At 39.3% G+C, this 17302-nt stretch overlaps 1 protein-coding gene across 1 annotated transcript in view; it reads left to right on the forward strand.

Annotated features, from left to right (window-relative positions):
* Positions 1 to 17302, forward strand: part of npas2 (neuronal PAS domain protein 2) — a 240449-nt gene that overhangs the window by 184749 nt on the left and 38398 nt on the right. Inside the window, exons 11-17 of the mRNA XM_051935191.1 lie at positions 1266 to 1348; positions 4385 to 4491; positions 5050 to 5197; positions 8573 to 8654; positions 9646 to 9790; positions 12992 to 13095; positions 13180 to 13266. Of these exons, the coding sequence (XP_051791151.1) occupies positions 1266 to 1348; positions 4385 to 4491; positions 5050 to 5197; positions 8573 to 8654; positions 9646 to 9790; positions 12992 to 13095; positions 13180 to 13266 (756 nt within the window). The remainder of the gene's footprint in view (positions 1 to 1265; positions 1349 to 4384; positions 4492 to 5049; positions 5198 to 8572; positions 8655 to 9645; positions 9791 to 12991; positions 13096 to 13179; positions 13267 to 17302) is intronic.

Consider the following 17302-nt stretch of genomic DNA (forward strand, 5'->3'; position numbering starts at 1 on the left):
ATGAACTGTATGTGATGCTGTGTGAGTGTGGGTGGTTCCACATGGCCTGGGGCCCCAGACAGGGTTAGCTCCTGTCTGAATACGATCCAGCTCTCTGTAGCTTTGAATTAGATTTTGTGAATGTTTTGTTATGTATGCCATGTTGGGTGTTCTACATGTTATGATTCAGTGCACAAAAAAAAACTCAAAAGGGTACAATTCCTCCAAAATACCTTCAAAATCAGGCTAAAGTCTTCACTGGTCTGCCAGAATTTAGGCCTCAACCCAGGCAACCTGAGCCCTAACTCTACTGGCACTCTTTAGCCTGTCCAGGCCCTAAAAATGGGAAACCGGTTTTTAAAGTTAAAATTATTGTTTGTGTCCCAAAAATATATCAAAATGTCTCTCAATGGAAAAGAAAACAGGAAAAATGTTTAAGCAAACAGGACCATAAAGAATCTTTATAAAAAAGGAATTTATTAGAAAAATCTAAAGAACAACAACATTTATTTCAATAGCATATTTGCATACAAATGATGTAGTACTCAAAGTGCTTTAGAAGATGTCAAAGAAGTAATTACAGGCAAAGAAGATAGCAAAAATAATACGTAAATAGTATATAAAAATAATTGACACTTACATATGACAGATATAATTAAGAAAAATAGACTACTTAAATATAGAATTGTACAAAAAATGGCAAAAAAGGCAATCCACAGTAAAGAAGTGTTAATCCGCAGTCCCAAAAAGAAAATCCAAAAACCTGAAGCAAAAAGTCCATAAACCAGAAAATGGCTACTCACAATCGATTGCACAACACAAATAACTACAAACCATGAAAGTATCCACTCCCTAGCCGCATATTTACACAGGATGAGGGCGGTCCTTCAGTCGTAATGTCAGAGTGGCCCCACCTCTTGGCGTTCTACCCAAAAAGCACAAGAAAAACCTGTCACACATAATAAACACAAGATATAAAAAAAAAAGGCATATATACTTAAGAAATAATACCTTACAACAAACAAAGAAGATGATGAAAAGAAAAATAAGCATAAACCAGGGAACACACCCTGACTGGGACATGACACTACATTTTTATTCTATTATTTACAATACTAAAGAATGAATGTGGTATGAAACTCCAAGTGATATTTCCCATCCTTTCAAGCTGCATACCATTAAATGGCACTTCCACACAGCCTATTTTGTACCTGCCTCTTAAAAATAAATAAATGTTTGATTGTCACTGATGAGTGTTCACCATTCATAATTTTTTTTTCTTTTAGGATATGTGTATCATTGAAGAACCTTGTGATGAATTTACATCACGGCATAGTTTAGAGTGGAAATTTTTATTTTTAGACCACAGGTAAGAATCCTGTTACTTTTTAAATTGTGTCTGTAGCGGCCTTTATCATTCAGGTAGTGAGGCTTAATGCTGCTTTAAGGTTATCGTCAATCACCCGTATTTACTTTTGACTTGTTTCATATAAAATGTTTCATCTTGTAGGTGATCTACTGCTATGATCAGCTCACTGTAGGCAGGCATCATATTGACAAACTGAAGTGCAAGTCTAACATCCATCCTAAATGTCATGTTTTGGAGCTGATAAGGGCTAGTCGGTTAAAATCTGAAGAGAGAACAAAGTGGTTCTGCCATAGTGTTACTGGGATCCAGAACAAATACAAATTACACATATAAAATCAGTTTGGTACTGATAGATACAAAGCTTATTTTTTTATTTGTGAAATGTGTGTCTTGTTCTTTTTTTACCTTTTAAACATGTACATCTTGGTGTGTTCTTGTTTTAAAGTGTTATGAATTTTGGGCTGTCTTTGAGCAGTGTTGGGGGTAACACGTTAAAATTAATGTGCATTACATAATCAGATTACTTTTTAAAGTAATGTGCAACCTAGCACAATTCTTACTTTATTCTAATGAAAATATTAATATTATTTTAAAATTATTAATTAATAATATTAAATTTTTAAAATAGAGTTATTTTGCAGTAGTATTGTGTTTTTTCATAAAGATGTTGCCTGCTGGTATTGGTAACTTATTGCACATTCATGCTCTTGGCCATCTAATGACAGGTAGTGAGGAAGAGGTTAAGCACGTGCGTAGCATGCAATCAAGTGAAAAGAACTGGGCAAAAGTTATAAGTATACAATTAATGCTGCATTTCCTGAGAAGTAAATTTAATTTTGTAGATTAAGGTCACAGGAAGCCAACAATCATTGCAGCACTACTGGGTCTAAAGCAAGAAGCAAATGTAGCAGATGGTATGCCGGTCCTTGGTAGGGCTCAGTCACACAGCCAATCAGAAAAGAGTATTGTAAGAGAAACATATTAATAAAGCATCAGTTTAGTTTTCATTTAGATACAAAACTAAATTAAAGTACCTGCTATAGATACGTTGAAACAGTGTGATCTGATGGCTCAACAGCCAGTGTTCATAAAGCAGATCTTCAGGGAATTGCTTTGGGGATGGAAAAAGACACATGAGGGAATAAACGTATTTAAAAAACACTTGAAAATAATCAAATTTGGCTGTGTTTGTGGTCAGTTAAACAAAGGTTCGTATATGGGTTTAGGATTTAATAAGAAATGCTGAACCAGTTAAATGTGCCATTTTTCATACAAAAGAAGATAAAGTAACATAAAAGTAACACACTATAGCACATTACTTTTTTTAATAAGTAACTATCTAAGGTTTTTAGTTATTTTTTGTAGGTAACGAGTAATGTAACTAAGTTACTTTTAAAAGTAATGTTTCAGAACACTGTCTCTGAGCTAGTCGATGTACTTCTAATAAAACAGGATCAAATGAGCAAAGCAAGCTATTATAAATTCTACCTTAAGGGCTCTATCATTAGTCTTTCCACAGTCTTGCAACAGGGATGTGCTTTTTTTTCCTGGTGTCTCTGGTTTGTGCTTCCTGCTTATTAATTTTGTTTTATTTTTTGTGAATGCTTAGTGGGATTAACTGTGCTTAGACTATAGAGGAACCAATGTTTGCAGGCCATGTCTAGCAGAATTCTACTGTAATATAAGTTCAACCAAAAGATGTATGTTTGTAGCCCACCATCTCTGCTAATTTATTGACTGTACCTAGATGGTATATATTGTGACACCAATCTATCTTGCATCATGACTTGCCTTCTCAGACATATTTTGACAATAGCATTAATCTGTTTAGTTATTTTCAGACTGATGTAGACACAGAAAGAGGGGATGTAAGCCAATCAATAAATACCGAAGCAACACGCTGCCCACTTCTTTCCTACTTAGGATTTTCATTAATAACTGGCTAGATACCTGAAATATTATCCATATTATCACTATATTAGAGCCAGTCAATCCATTATGCGACATTGGTGGGGCACCATTTATGAAAGTTAAGGGGCATGCATTCCAGACACCAAGGGAGACCCCCCCCCCCCCAAAGCACCACCATCACCACTGGTCATAGAAGTATGTTACTAATGTCTGCAGCATGTATACAAAGAGGCAGCATTTGTGTTTCTGAACTCCAGGGGGATACACACCACCTGATGCTCAAACTATGATTATAATGAGTGGAAGCCGTTAATAAAATTAACACTAAGGAGACCCCACCTGTTCATCGAATTCTGATGATACTGAGAGGATGCTGTTAAAAGTACAAACACTGTAAAATTCAAGGGGCAGAGTCCTTAAAGTGCGCAGTCTATGCACAAAGGGACACCATTTGTATTATTGAAGGGTTGCACTGTCTGGACACCGAGGGATACCTCCCCCCCCCCAAGCTTGTCAGACTCTAATAATACAGACAACCTGCTATGGACAATGAGGGGCGATGTCTGTCAACCCCACCTAAAGTTCCAAAATGGGTTCCAACCAGCGCTGCTCTAACTCTTCTCACTTCACTCTGCCAGTTAATGCATCTGTCACTTTCTGTTCAGTCTCAAATGATCAGTGGCTGTGATTCTACACATGTCTCCTGTGTGAAGCACACATAACGCCATTTATGCATGTATCCACAGTGACCTATTGACATGAATTTACTAGTGTGTATGCTATGCCCAACAGAGCACATCAACACACAGTTAACTGTTGTAACTGTGCCACATAATATACAAATAGGCACACTCTTGATGGGGCGCTGGGCGCACATACCCATGTACCCACACTCACACTCACAAAAGCCCAATGTGAAATTGCCAATTAGCTGAACCAGCACATATTTGGAAATGTGGATGAGTTACCAGAGTACCTGAGAAAATCCTGTGCACACATTGAGAATAGTTGTAAATGCCACATGGACAGAGTAAGGGATTTAATGAATGAGGTAGGCACACTACCCACTGCACCACCATGCCACCCATATCTGTACATATGAATGACTCACTTTTGTTTCTGCAGAGCCTCCCCTATTATTGGCTACTTACCATTTGAGGTCCTGGGAACATCAGGCTATGATTATTATCACATTGATGACTTGGAGCTTCTTGCCAAGTGCCATGAACAGTGTGAGTATGTTAAAATGCATCCTTAACACACATTTAAGATCTGAAGAGGTTTACTGGAGCAGAAACCACACTTGTCTCACCAGATATAGTGAAGACATGACCAGTAAAGCCCAGCTACAGCAAACATACTATGCATTTATTAACATATGTCTCTCTAAGGCTTGTAAATAAGTTAATAAAACTTGATGTAGGCAAACATGAGCTACAAGTTATATAGTAAGCGACATTGAGAATAGGGAACACAGGAATCAGTAATGGTTATCGATTGGCTTTAGCTTTGTTGTTGTCACCCTAATCATCTCTACAACTGATCAGTATGTTCAAAAATACAATGCACTTTACACAAATATATCCTGTGAATCAATATGCTGCACCAATGCTAAAAATGACTTCAGACAGTATTATTCATTTAATGTTCTCAATGATGTTTAATGTTGATTGATTTCCAGCATCATGTCATTTATGGTATTCACAGCAGTTAATGTTCTGATCAGTAACGTTTATCTTAACTAATTTACCTTGAGCTCATATATTTTTTTCATCCATGTTTGCCCGCAGTGATGCAGTTTGGAAAAGGGAAGTCCTGTTATTATCGATTCCTCACAAAAGGTCAGCAGTGGATCTGGCTCCAGACTCATTATTACATCACATACCACCAGTGGAACTCTAAGCCTGAATTCATTGTCTGCACCCACACTGTGGTCAGGTAAACGCAATTTTTATTGCATAATGTTCCTTTTTTCTTACTTAATGGTTATTTAAAAAAATTGTTAATCTGGAAATTGTCAAGTAACATAATGACTGAAATGTTAATGTCTGTCAAAGCATATGCATTTCAGTGACAGAAATGTATTCACCCTGGTGGCATGAACTCAGGAGGTGTCTTTGCTGAATAAAATGTTTTTAAAATGTTCATAGAGTCCACTTCTAACCTTCTGTATGAGGGTAAATCAAAAAAGAAAAGACAAACTGAAAATTACGCAGTAACCGCAACAGATAGAAGCTGATGCAATACAATATATTTGCTATGACTTATGGGTAGTTTTAACATGCATAGCACAGCACTGTGCCATCAGCCTAGTTAAAAGGTCAAATGAGCATGGATGCACAATGGCAGAGTGCTGCACTGTGTTTGTTCAAACTACCTAGAAGCCATTGTGAATGTGTTGGATTGTGTCAACCTGTTGAGGTTACTGCGTAACTTTCAAATTGCCTTTACTTTTTGATTTATCTTCAAACTTGAATTTTTCACTTAATTTCTTACAGGATTAATAAAGCTACCAGGACAGAACTAAAATGTTCAAGAACTATTCAAACTAACATTTTTGCAAAGCACTTCAGGCTTATTATTTAAAAGTTCCTTCATTCTACACAGCTTCATAATACGCCAAAGTCAACTGTGAGCTGAAGCAGGTTCTGGAGTGGACTCCAGTGCTTTATTAAATGTATGTGTAAGGTAAAGACAAGCCACTTAACCTGCAAGAATATTTAGTCTACGCATAAAACATGGCATGTGGAGAAAATGACCCAGAAATGTGGGAAACCTGCTAACCTAATGCACAAGAAACTTCTAACTGATGAGTAATCATAGGATCCTAGCAAACCCATTGCTGGGTCAATGGCTTCCATGCTTCTGGCATCCACCCTTTAAATAATTGCTTAGTTTTGTTTGTTTCAATTCTATACTCTGTTTGTGTGTTGGATAAAGACCTTACAAAATCTAAGGGATGAGCAGAGCTTCTGAAAGTCTTTTAATGGAGATACCCTGTCCACAACCAATCTTTAAACCTGAAATATATTTCAAGAGATTAAAAGATATGACAAGAGTATGGTGGACAGATGAGCAGGTTATTGTACTTACATCCCGTCTTTAGGTGTGCCTTTGTACTCAGTTTCTTGCTTGTGCCTTATATGGTCTGATCAGTACCTAGCAGGAAATGGAACAACCTACAGTATCTTGAGAGAGAGAGAGAGAGAGAGAGTGAGAGAGAGAGAGAGAGACACAGAGAGAGGTTAGGAGCACACGCTGATACAGCGCACTGCTGCACCCACCACATGACAAACCAACTCAGGGTCCCAGATTAGGACCCAAATGTAGCCATGCAATGGGTGACACCTCAGCACCACACTAGTTCAGTTGGAATGGAACCAGTGTGAGGTTTTTATGGTGGCTGGAGTGCCAATTCTGCCACCAACCGCCAGGTTTTTCCCTGCAGGTTGGAGGGCTTACATGTAGGGCTGGATGCGCATTAACGTTGTTCCCAGGATGGATAAATTGCAGGTTAAGGGCCTTGCTCAAGGGCCCAATGAAGTAGAGTCACTTTTGGCATTTACAGGATTTGAATTGCCAGTGCAGATACCTAGCCTCAGAGCCAGCACTCAGCCCTACAGTATCTGCATCAATTGTACTGAAAATAGACAACTGCTTATAAGATTTACTGTGTGTGTGAAAGTAGGGCCACCTGTCAACTGACACCTCTCACCTTTACACTTGGCCTTGACCAGCGTTTCTCAACCTTTAAGTATTTGTGACCCGAGATTTCATAACAGTTTTAATCGCACACCCCCTAACGTTTTTTTGAAAGGAGCCCACTAATACCAATTTGTTCGGGGGGTAAACGTTAACATTATTCAAAGTTATTGTCTGTCTGTTATACCTGCATTGTTATTACTCTTTAATTTAATATTTTCTTTATCAGCATGCTTCTGCTGGAGTATGTGAATTTCCCCTTGGGATTAATAAAGTATCTATCTATCTATCTATCTATCTATCTATCTATCTATCTATCTATCTATCTATCTATCTATCTATCTATCTATCTATCTATCTATCTATCTATCTATCTATGCATATTTTATTATACCTACTTAACTTTTATCGACATTTATCTAACTCCATATTTATTTTTCTAGTATCAGAATGTAGTTTAAGTTAATTTGTTTTGGTTTCAATAGATGTATTTTTCATATTTTTGATTCTTGTTTTCTTTTTTTCACATCTTCTTTTTGTTACTTCGCGCCCCCCTATGGGGGGCCACCCCTTAGATTGAGAACCACTGGCCTTGACAATCCTTTCCCTAATCTCAGTTGCCATGATTGTATAGAAGCTGTCAAAAGAATCTGTTACAAGGCCATCTTGGCCTAAATGAACATTCTTATTGATCATTAAGTCTTTGGCTTTTCCACACAATACAAGTCCTGAAAGACTCAAGATTCTAGATAAAGGTCCCAAAACAGTGACAATATATGGGAGGCACAGCACAAGCCTCTTCCACTCTGTTCAAAATTCCATATTAGAACAGGCCATTCAGCCCAGCAAAGCTTGCCAGCCCTATCCACTTAATTCTTCTGAAATAACATCAAGTCTAGTTTTGAAATTCCCTAAAGTCCTACTGTCTACTACACTACTTGGTAACTTATTGTAAGTGTCTGTAGTTCTTTGTGTAAAGAAAAACTTCCTAATGTTTGTGTGAAGTTTACCCTTAACAAATTTACAATTGTGCCCCAGTGTTCTTGAGGAACTCATTTTAAAATAACTGTCTCGATCCACTGTACTAATTCCCTTAATAATTTTAAACACTTCAGTCATGTCACCTCTTAATCTCCTTTTGCTTAAACTGTATAGGCTCAGCTCTTTTAATCTTTCCTCATAATTTCTCCCCTGTACTCCTGGAATGAGCCTAGTTGCTCTTCTCTGGACCTTTTTCTAGCACTGCTATGTCCTTTTCCAGAGACCAAAACTGCACACAGTACTCCAGAGGAGGCCTCACCAGTGTGTTACAAAGCTTGAGTAGAACCTCCTTGGACTTGTACTCCACACATCAGGGTGCTACATAGTCCACCATTCTGTTCGCCTTTTTAATGTCTTCTCAACACTGTCTGGCAGTTGATAATGTCGAGTCCAGTGCAACTCCTAAGTCTTTATCATTGGGCGTACTTTTGATTTTCAGACCTCTCATTGTGTATTCAAACGTAACATTTTTACTTCCTATGTGCAAAACTTTACATTTGCTTACATTAAATTTCATCTGCCTCATATCTACCCAAGCCTGTATATAATTTACATAATGTTTCTCTTTAGTTACTCTGAGGTCCAGGCAGAGCGAAGGCGTGAACTTAGTGTGGAGGAGACCTCTTCAGAAATGGCTTCTTCCTCTATCAAGGTATTTATAATCCTAAAATATTAAATAGTTTAATCTTTCTGAAAAAAATGAATTAGAATGAGGGTTGCAAATATGTCCAAAACTGTAATTATTTCATATTATGCTTCTCTTATCTCTAAGACATTGCTCTGGATAAGCAGGTTTGGAAAATGAATGGTTGGATGTTTCTCCTATTAGCAAATAATATACTCAGTTTATGCAAAATATGAAGAGCAGCTGATTATATTTGATTTTTGGACTCATCATATTTTAGTTGAATCATAGGCAGGATTTTTTCCTTTGCCACTTGTGGATTTTCCATCCATCATGTCTGTTTGAAATGGCTTGCAGAGATGTCATCCTAACTTTGATGTCACCATCCATTCTGATAGACAGAATAGCATTATTTACTGATAAATGAGTGACATATTCAATGACACAAGCTGAGGAAAGGAAAGATTTGTTGAGCATATTTAGGAGTACAGTTAGGCGTAATGTCAAGGCCACTGGATCTCCAGATCCAAGGCCGCTCATTCAAATCCACATTGAAGTGGAAAGCGTGACAGATTTTAAAATATATCCGATGCAAGTGAGCCATTAGCTTACCAAAACATTACCATGGAATAAATTTTATCCTTTAGTTTGTGAGATCTCTTATGTTTCAGTGCTTGTCTCAGACTTACGTATGTTTTCTTCAGCTGTAAAATGTACACATGTACTGTAACTGAAATAATGAGATAACCCCTTACACAAGTTATCCTAATATAACTTTAGTCAATGTTATTGTTTATATAATGAACTGCATTGCAGGAATATGGCACCATTGTTTCATCAGAAATGCTATTATTTGTAACTTTTTGATGCTTATTAAAAATGCTGTCTTGGGAACCACCCCTAAATGCCCCATAAATGCTCAACCAGGCTCTTATTTTGAATGGCATTAATATTTACAAGCCATAGAAAAATGTATGTAATGTGCTTTTTACTTATTTGTATACTTTTATTCCCAAAGAGTCATGAGGTCTACTTGGACATGAGGCATCACAGCAAAGCTGAGGAGAGCAGTGGGAGAGAACAAGTGAATGACACACAGAACCGCTCCGTGTCCCTTCCCAGCTCTCACAAGTCGTCTTACACGGCCCTCTCCGACTCTGCCTGTAAGTGATTCTGATCTTTTACAAAAGCCACTAAGGAGATGAGCTACAAGTCCTATGTCTTGAATGTTTTTTTTTTATTATTTTAATATTCCTTTCAAATTTCCATCCATCCATCCATTATCCAACCCGCTATATCCTAACTATAGGGTCACGGGGGTCTGCTGGAGCCAATCCCAGTCAACACAGGGCGCAAGTCAGGAAACAAACCCCGGGCAGGGCGCCAGCCCACCACAGGGCACACACACACACACACACACCAAGCACACACTAGGCACACACAAGGGACAATTTAGAATCACCAATGCACCTAACCTGCAAGTCTTTGGACTGTGGGAGGAAACCGGAGTACCCGGAGGAAACCCATGCAGACACGGGGAGAACATGCAAACTCCACACAGGAAGGACCCGGGAAGCGAACCCAGGTCTTCTAACTGCGAGGCAGCAGCGCTACCCACTGTGCCACCATGCCGCCCTCTTTTCAGATTTCTGAATGCAAAATCTGGGCATACTCCTGAAAAATATGAGCTTTGAAAGTGCTTTTCACTCATGATCAAGCTATTGCACATAGTTACAAATGCAAAAAAAAAAAAAAACATTCGAAGCCATACCTCATTTACAGACATAAGCCCCACCACTTTATTAAAGGAATAGTAATGAAGATTTATTGTCTTAGGCATTATCAATGCAACTTCACTATATTTTTTTCATATTACTGAATAAAATGAAATTTATAAATAAAATAAAATATAATATTATAATATTATAATAAAACTGACATTTATAAATTAGAAAGTTGTTAGTAACATTGAACTAGTGCCAGACATCTTGTCAAAACAATTATAATTTATGATCAATGCAGTATAAATCAGAAGATATAAAAATGTGAAATTAGAATAAATAAAACATTATTGTTGTTATTATTATTATTATTGTAGGGCAATGAACTGGTGAGCCATTTAGGCCTAGTTACTGCCAAGTACCTGTTCTTGTCAAAATCAGCCCCAGTTCCTGTGACCCTGCTGCTTTTCTTTGCTTATTTTATGACCTCTCACTTCACACACAGCTAGCTTCCATTCAGTGCTATTAAAATACTTTATCTATATTGCTAGTTTTTCACTAAGATTATTATCAAGTCAGTAACCATACCTACCTTGTATGTACTGTAAGTCAGAGGTTCCCAGCCATTTGTATGCCCCACACTCCTAAAAAATGTTTGATTTATGTTTGCACCCCATACAAAAGTAAAATCACATTTGAAGATGAAGAAGTCAGTTTCTAATTTTTGAACCACATACAACACTGTGGGTGAACAAATTTAAAAAAAAAAAAAAAGCTTTTTAAAATTAAAATATAAATTGAACAATTTTACCTTTATAAATCTCAATAATCATCCAAAGGTTTCCCCTGTTAAGCTTAGACACTCATTTGAAGATCCAGCGGTTGGAGTATCCCTCAAAGCATCAATCGCCAAAAGGAAATGACACATAATCAATAATCAAGGGGTTTGAGGTATTTGAGACCCCCATGAAGCACTGGGTGCCGGCACACTGCTAAGCAGTGAAACACAGTCGATGAGCTTTGTCTTCCAATAACACCTACACTACAGGTCACAGTTAAGATTGCTGTGCTACTGCCAGCACCACCAGTAGATGGTATGAGTGTAAGAAGCAGGTGTTGCACCTAATTCAGTCCCATTTCTCCCCTCCTGACAAAAATGTCAATCAAACCTCAAAATCAGTAATGTTTTCAGAGTCAGGGCTTGCACAGAAACCTCACCCTTCTCTTCAGATTATTGTAAGTTCCAAGCTCCATCCTCTTAAAAGAATCATTTGCCTTTATGAACGCTCCAACCACAGCAAGGAACTCTCAAGAATGTGCGTTTGTGCGGCTCGTTCACAGGTTACGATTGAGCGCACAATGCTTGATTCTTTTCATATCAGAGAACAGGAGTACAAACTAAAATATGACCTACAAATGACAGCACGCTGCAAGACACTGACTGCACCACAATGAATTCAGACAACACACCTTGCTTAATTTGGGCTAATCGCAACGCAGCCTTCCTCTTTCTCTCATTTCCTGAAATGCAATCTCAGGCACTCCAGGCTGAGAATCCCAGCTATAAGCGAAAAAGGCCCCAGCGTGAAATAACATGCTATTTGGACATTTACTTATTTGTGAAAATGTAACAGCCCTATGGCTTGTCATGCTGATGCTCATGTATCCCACATACAAGCTCAGGTCCTGTTCATATCAGGACAGCTAACTTGAGCAAAGGAGAGAGTTACAATGTTGCATTTGGAGTTGCAATTCCTATTCCACTTAGGGGTGGGGTAAACGGTAACATTATACAATGTTATTGACTGTTATATTTGCCTCTCACTCTCCACCTTGCACTTTTTAACTTGCACTGTGTTTTTATCACTCTTTAATTAATATTGTTTTTATCAGTATGCTGCTGCTGCTGGAATATGTGAATTTCCCCTTGGGGATTAATAAAGTGGACGGCACAGTGGTGCAGTGGTAGCACTGTTGCCTCGCAGTTAGGAGACCCGGGTTCGCTTCCTAGGCCCTCCCTGCGTGGAGTTTGCATGTTCTCCCCGTGTCTGCATTGGTTTCCTCCGTGCGCTCCGGTTTCCTCCCACAGTCCAAAGACATGCAGGTTAGGTGGATTGGCGATTCTAAATTGTCCCTCGTGTGTGCCTAGCGTGTGCAGTGGGTTGGCACCCTGCCCAGGATTGGTTCCTGCCTTGTGCCCCTGTGTTGGCTGGGATTGGCTCCAGCAGACCCCCGTGACCCTGTGTTCGGATTCAGCAGGTTGGATAATGGATGGATGGATGGATGGATGGATTAATAAAGTATCTATCTATCTATCTATCTATCTATCTATCTATCTATCTATCTATCTATCTATCTATCTATCTATCTATCTATCTATGATTGCCTCAGCTATTAAAAAGCCATATGAACAGCCTTATGAGCAGCTCTAACAGGACTGTGCTGTTAACATGATGGCTCTTCTGGCTTCAGCTGGACAGAGGTAAAGGCATATCATATTATCAGCACCCAAACTGATTTATTTAAGAGCTATTTTATTGATTTTATTCGAAGCACTAGCTACTGTGGTGTTTTAAATTTAGAATCTCAGTTCTGTCTTTAAATATGAAAAGCAGCTGATTTTTATTTTTGTTCTTCTGGCAGCAAATTCCTCCATCATCTTTGCAGAAACGAGTAACCCTTCCCACCAGTCGGTGCCTCTAGGACCAGAGAAGCCCTCATCCAGGATCCCATCAAGCGGTTCGCAGGTGACAGTCACTAATCGCTGATAGATATCACCCAGACGCCATAATTTCATATAAACTAACTTCTAGCTGATTTTTTTTTTTTAGTCCCTCATGCCGTCCCAGACACCTGCAGAGCTCTTGTCTCAGTCACATCTCTCCCCGTCCTCATCTTCCAGCCAGCATTCAGTCATGGTATGTCATGCGAGTTAAATTTATTTTACAAATTGGCAAAGGACAGGCGTATTTGGTTAACACAAATCAGTCTCAATATGTCAGCTATGTTTTTGTTCCTAATTTTATTTTATTTTTTTCATTGTGAAGTAAACTTTTACATTATTGTTTTCACCTTGGCTATTTGTCAGTTAAAAATAATATTCATCAATCAAGAAAAGAATAAGCTTTTCATATATGGAGGTATTGTTTTAATGGACTAACATGTTTTTATATCCGTAGGACAGAATTTTTAGAAATATGTGTGTCCGTGTTTTTTCTGTAAAAATTCTGTGGACACTTTGACTCGAGCTTGAATAGGCCAAGTCTTATGAAATATTGTGGATAAATTACACTTGTTTTTCTTAAGAGGTGATTAAGGTTTGGAGTGAATTCCAAAATTTAATCAGGTGTCAGTTGTTCAAGTTTAAAGTTTTAAAAGCCAATGCCAACAACAGCCATATAACTGTACAAACATTTTTTAAATATGGCATACACATTTAGGAGTCTGAAAGAAAGAATTCTCAGTTCATTCTAAAGTTAAAAAATTTTAAATACAATTAACTTTGCAGCTAAATTATAATTACAAAGAAACATTCACAACATTTTGTACCTTTATTTAATTACTACATGTTCTGTTCGTGGCTTTTTTTTTTTCCTTAAAAAATTCCTGTCTGCATCTGTCACCAGCAGGGGGTGCTTGCTTCCTGGGATTGTGTTCTTTATTGAAATGCAGGACACACTTGAACCTGCATATATGCCCCTTCAGTAACCATGGTGAAATAATCAGATGTGAGAGATCCGGTACAAAAAGATATATTCTGCTCAAAAAAATTAGTGTAGCATCAAGTCAGTGAAACTTCTGGACTATTGATCTGGTCAGTTAAGTAGCAAAGGGGGTTGTTAATCAGTTTCAGCTGCTTTGGCGTTAATGAAATTAACAACAGGTGCACTAGAGGGGCAACAATGAGATGCCCCCCCCCCCCTAAACAGGAGTGGTTTAACATGTGGAGGCCGCTGACTTTTTTCCATCCTCATCTTTTCTGACTGTTTTTTCACTAGTTTTGCATTTGGCTACGGTCAGTGTCACTACTGGTAGCATGAGGTGATACCTGGACCCTACAGAGGTTGTACAGGTAGTCCAACTTTTCCAGGATGGCACATCAAAACGTGCCATTGTCAGAAGGTTTGCTGTGTCTCCCAGCACAGTCTCAAGGACATGGAGGAGAATCCAGGAGACAGGGAGTTACTCTAGGAGAGCTGGACAGGGCCGTAGAAGGTCTTTAACCCATCAACAGGACCGGTATCTGCTCCTTTGGGCAAGGAGGAACAGGATGAGCACTGCCAGAGCCCTACAAAATGACCTCCAGCAGGTCAATGGTGTGAATGTCTCTGACCAAACAATCAGAAACAGACTTCATGAGGGTGGCCTGCGAGCCAGACGTCCTCTAGTGGGCCCTGTGCTCACTGCCCGGCACCATGGAGCTCAATTGGCATTTTCCGTAGAATACCAGAATTGGAAGGTCCACCACTGGCACTCTGTGCTTTTCACAGATAAGAGTAGGTTCACCCTGAGCACTTGTGACATATGTGAAAGGGTCTGGAGAAGCCATGGAGAACGCTATGCTGTCTGTAACATTGTTCAGCATGACCGGTTTGGTGGTGGGTCAGTGATGGTCTGGGTAGGCATATCCATGGAGGGTGTGAATGATAGAGGTACTGTCGTCCCCTTGAACCCTCAGATCAGACGTCAGACACCAGATAAAAATCCAATTATTATTTATTTTATAATAATAATGTGCACCAAGCACCCTTCTCTCCACAATACTCATAAATAATCACCAATACACACTACAATAATCAAATACCAATCCTCCTCTTCCAGACACTTAGCCACCCTTCCTCCCAGCTCGGCTCACTCATCTGGGGTTTCCCAGAGTCCTTTATAGTCCCTGACCCGGAAGTGGTTCCATCCCAACAATCCATAAGTCCTCATCACTTCTGGGTCAGATTAAAAGTCCTTTTCTTCAACCCGGAAGCACGTCGTTCCTTCTGGTCATGTGATCATGACACACTTCCGGGTTATAGGGCACGTAGCCTTCCGTAAGCCTCCCTACAGTTGCTCCTGGTGGTCCCCATGGTATCCAGCAGGGTTGTTTATAACAACTACAATGTCCATAATGCCCTGCTGGAATTTGGGGACCTTCCATGTTGCTGGGAGACCTCCATCTGGCGGCCTGGAGGTATGGACTGGAATATTTGGCCGGCCATCCCTCACAAGGGATGCACAGACCTCTACAGGCTTGACATCAGCACCTTGACTGCCATTAGGTATCGGGATGAAATCCTTGGACCCATTGTCAGACCCTTTGCTGGTGCAGTGGGTCCTGGGTTCCTCCTGGTGCATGACAATGCCTGGCCTCATGTGGTGAGAGTATGCAGGCAGTTCCTGGAGGATGAAGGAATTGATACCATTGACTGGCCCCCACGCTCGCCTGACCTAAATCCAATAGATCACCTCTAGGACATTATGTTTCGGTCCATCCGACGCTGCCAGGTTGCACCTCAGACTGTCCAGGAGTTCAGTGATGCTCTGGTCCAGATCTGGTAGGAGATCCCCCAGGACACTATCCATCATCTCATTAGGAGCTGGTGAATTAGGAGAATGAAATTTCAGCAAAATGGACTAGCCTGCTGCATCATTTTTCCACTTTGATTTTGGGGTGTCTTTGAATTCAGCCATCTGTAGGTTGATCATTTTCATTTCCATCAAACGATGTGGCATCTTTTCGTTCTTTTCGTTCCTAACACGTTACCCAGTCCATATCAGTAAAGATATTCAGCAGGATTTTTTTCCCATTGAGATCTGACGTGCTTTCAAAGTGTTCCTTTAATTGTTTTGAGCAGTATATATATATATATATATATATATATATATATATATATATATATAATATACAGGCTATACAGCAGATTTGCGTGATTTGAGTTGTATTTATTTATGGCCTCAATTACCCATAAAATAATGTTTTGGAATAAACCTCACAGGTTACAGTGGTACACTTCTAACCTTTGGCTACAGCATCACAAGTTAATTCACATGTTGTGGGAATGTTCTACACTCAAACTATTTTGGCCTTGAACCTAAGCACTACTATTCACTCTAGAAGTATTTGGAGTAATAACCTGTCAGGAAGGAGCACCACAAATGCGATGTTCGCTCTGTTGATGGAAAAGTATAGAGAAGGTCTGAAGGAGTTGCTTTGTTTCTTTGTGAACTTGGAGAAAGCATATGACAAGGTGCCTGAAGAGGAGTTGTGGTATTGTATGAGGAAGTCAGGAGTGGCAGAGAAGTATGTAAGAGTTATACAGGATATGTACGAGGAAAGTGTGACAGTGTTCAGGTCTACGATAGGAGTGACGAATGCATTCAAAGTGGAGGTAGGATTACATCAGGGATCGACTTGAGCCCTTTCTTATTTGCAATGGTGATTTATAGGTTGACAGACGAGATTAGACAGGAGTCCCCATGGGCTATGATGTTTGCTGATGACATTGTGATCTGTAGCGATAGTAGGGAGCAGGTTGAGGACACCCCAGAGAGTTGGAGATATACTCTAGAGAGGAGAGGAATGAAGGTCAGTAGGAACAAGACAGAATACATGTGTGTAAATGAGAGGGAGGTCAGTGGAATGGTGAGGATGCAGGGAGTAGAGTTGGCGAAGGTGGATGAGTTTAAATACTTGGGATCAACAGTACAGAGTAATGGGGATTGTGGAAGAGAGGTGAAAAAGAGAGTGCAGGCAGGGTGGAATGGGTGGAGAAGAGTGTCAGGAGTGATTTGTGATAGACAGGTATCAGCAAGAGTGAAAGGGAAGATCTATAGAACAGTAGTGAGACCAGCTATGTTTATAACATTTAACATCCTAAAAGAAACAAACAATGAATAAAGGGATTAACTGAATAATCCATAAGTTACAAGTGAATCGATTCATTTATGAACTATTCAAATAAAGGC

The sequence above is a fragment of the Erpetoichthys calabaricus genome, chromosome 12 (assembly GCF_900747795.2).
Source record: "Erpetoichthys calabaricus chromosome 12, fErpCal1.3, whole genome shotgun sequence".
Lineage (NCBI taxonomy): Eukaryota > Metazoa > Chordata > Cladistia > Polypteriformes > Polypteridae > Erpetoichthys > Erpetoichthys calabaricus.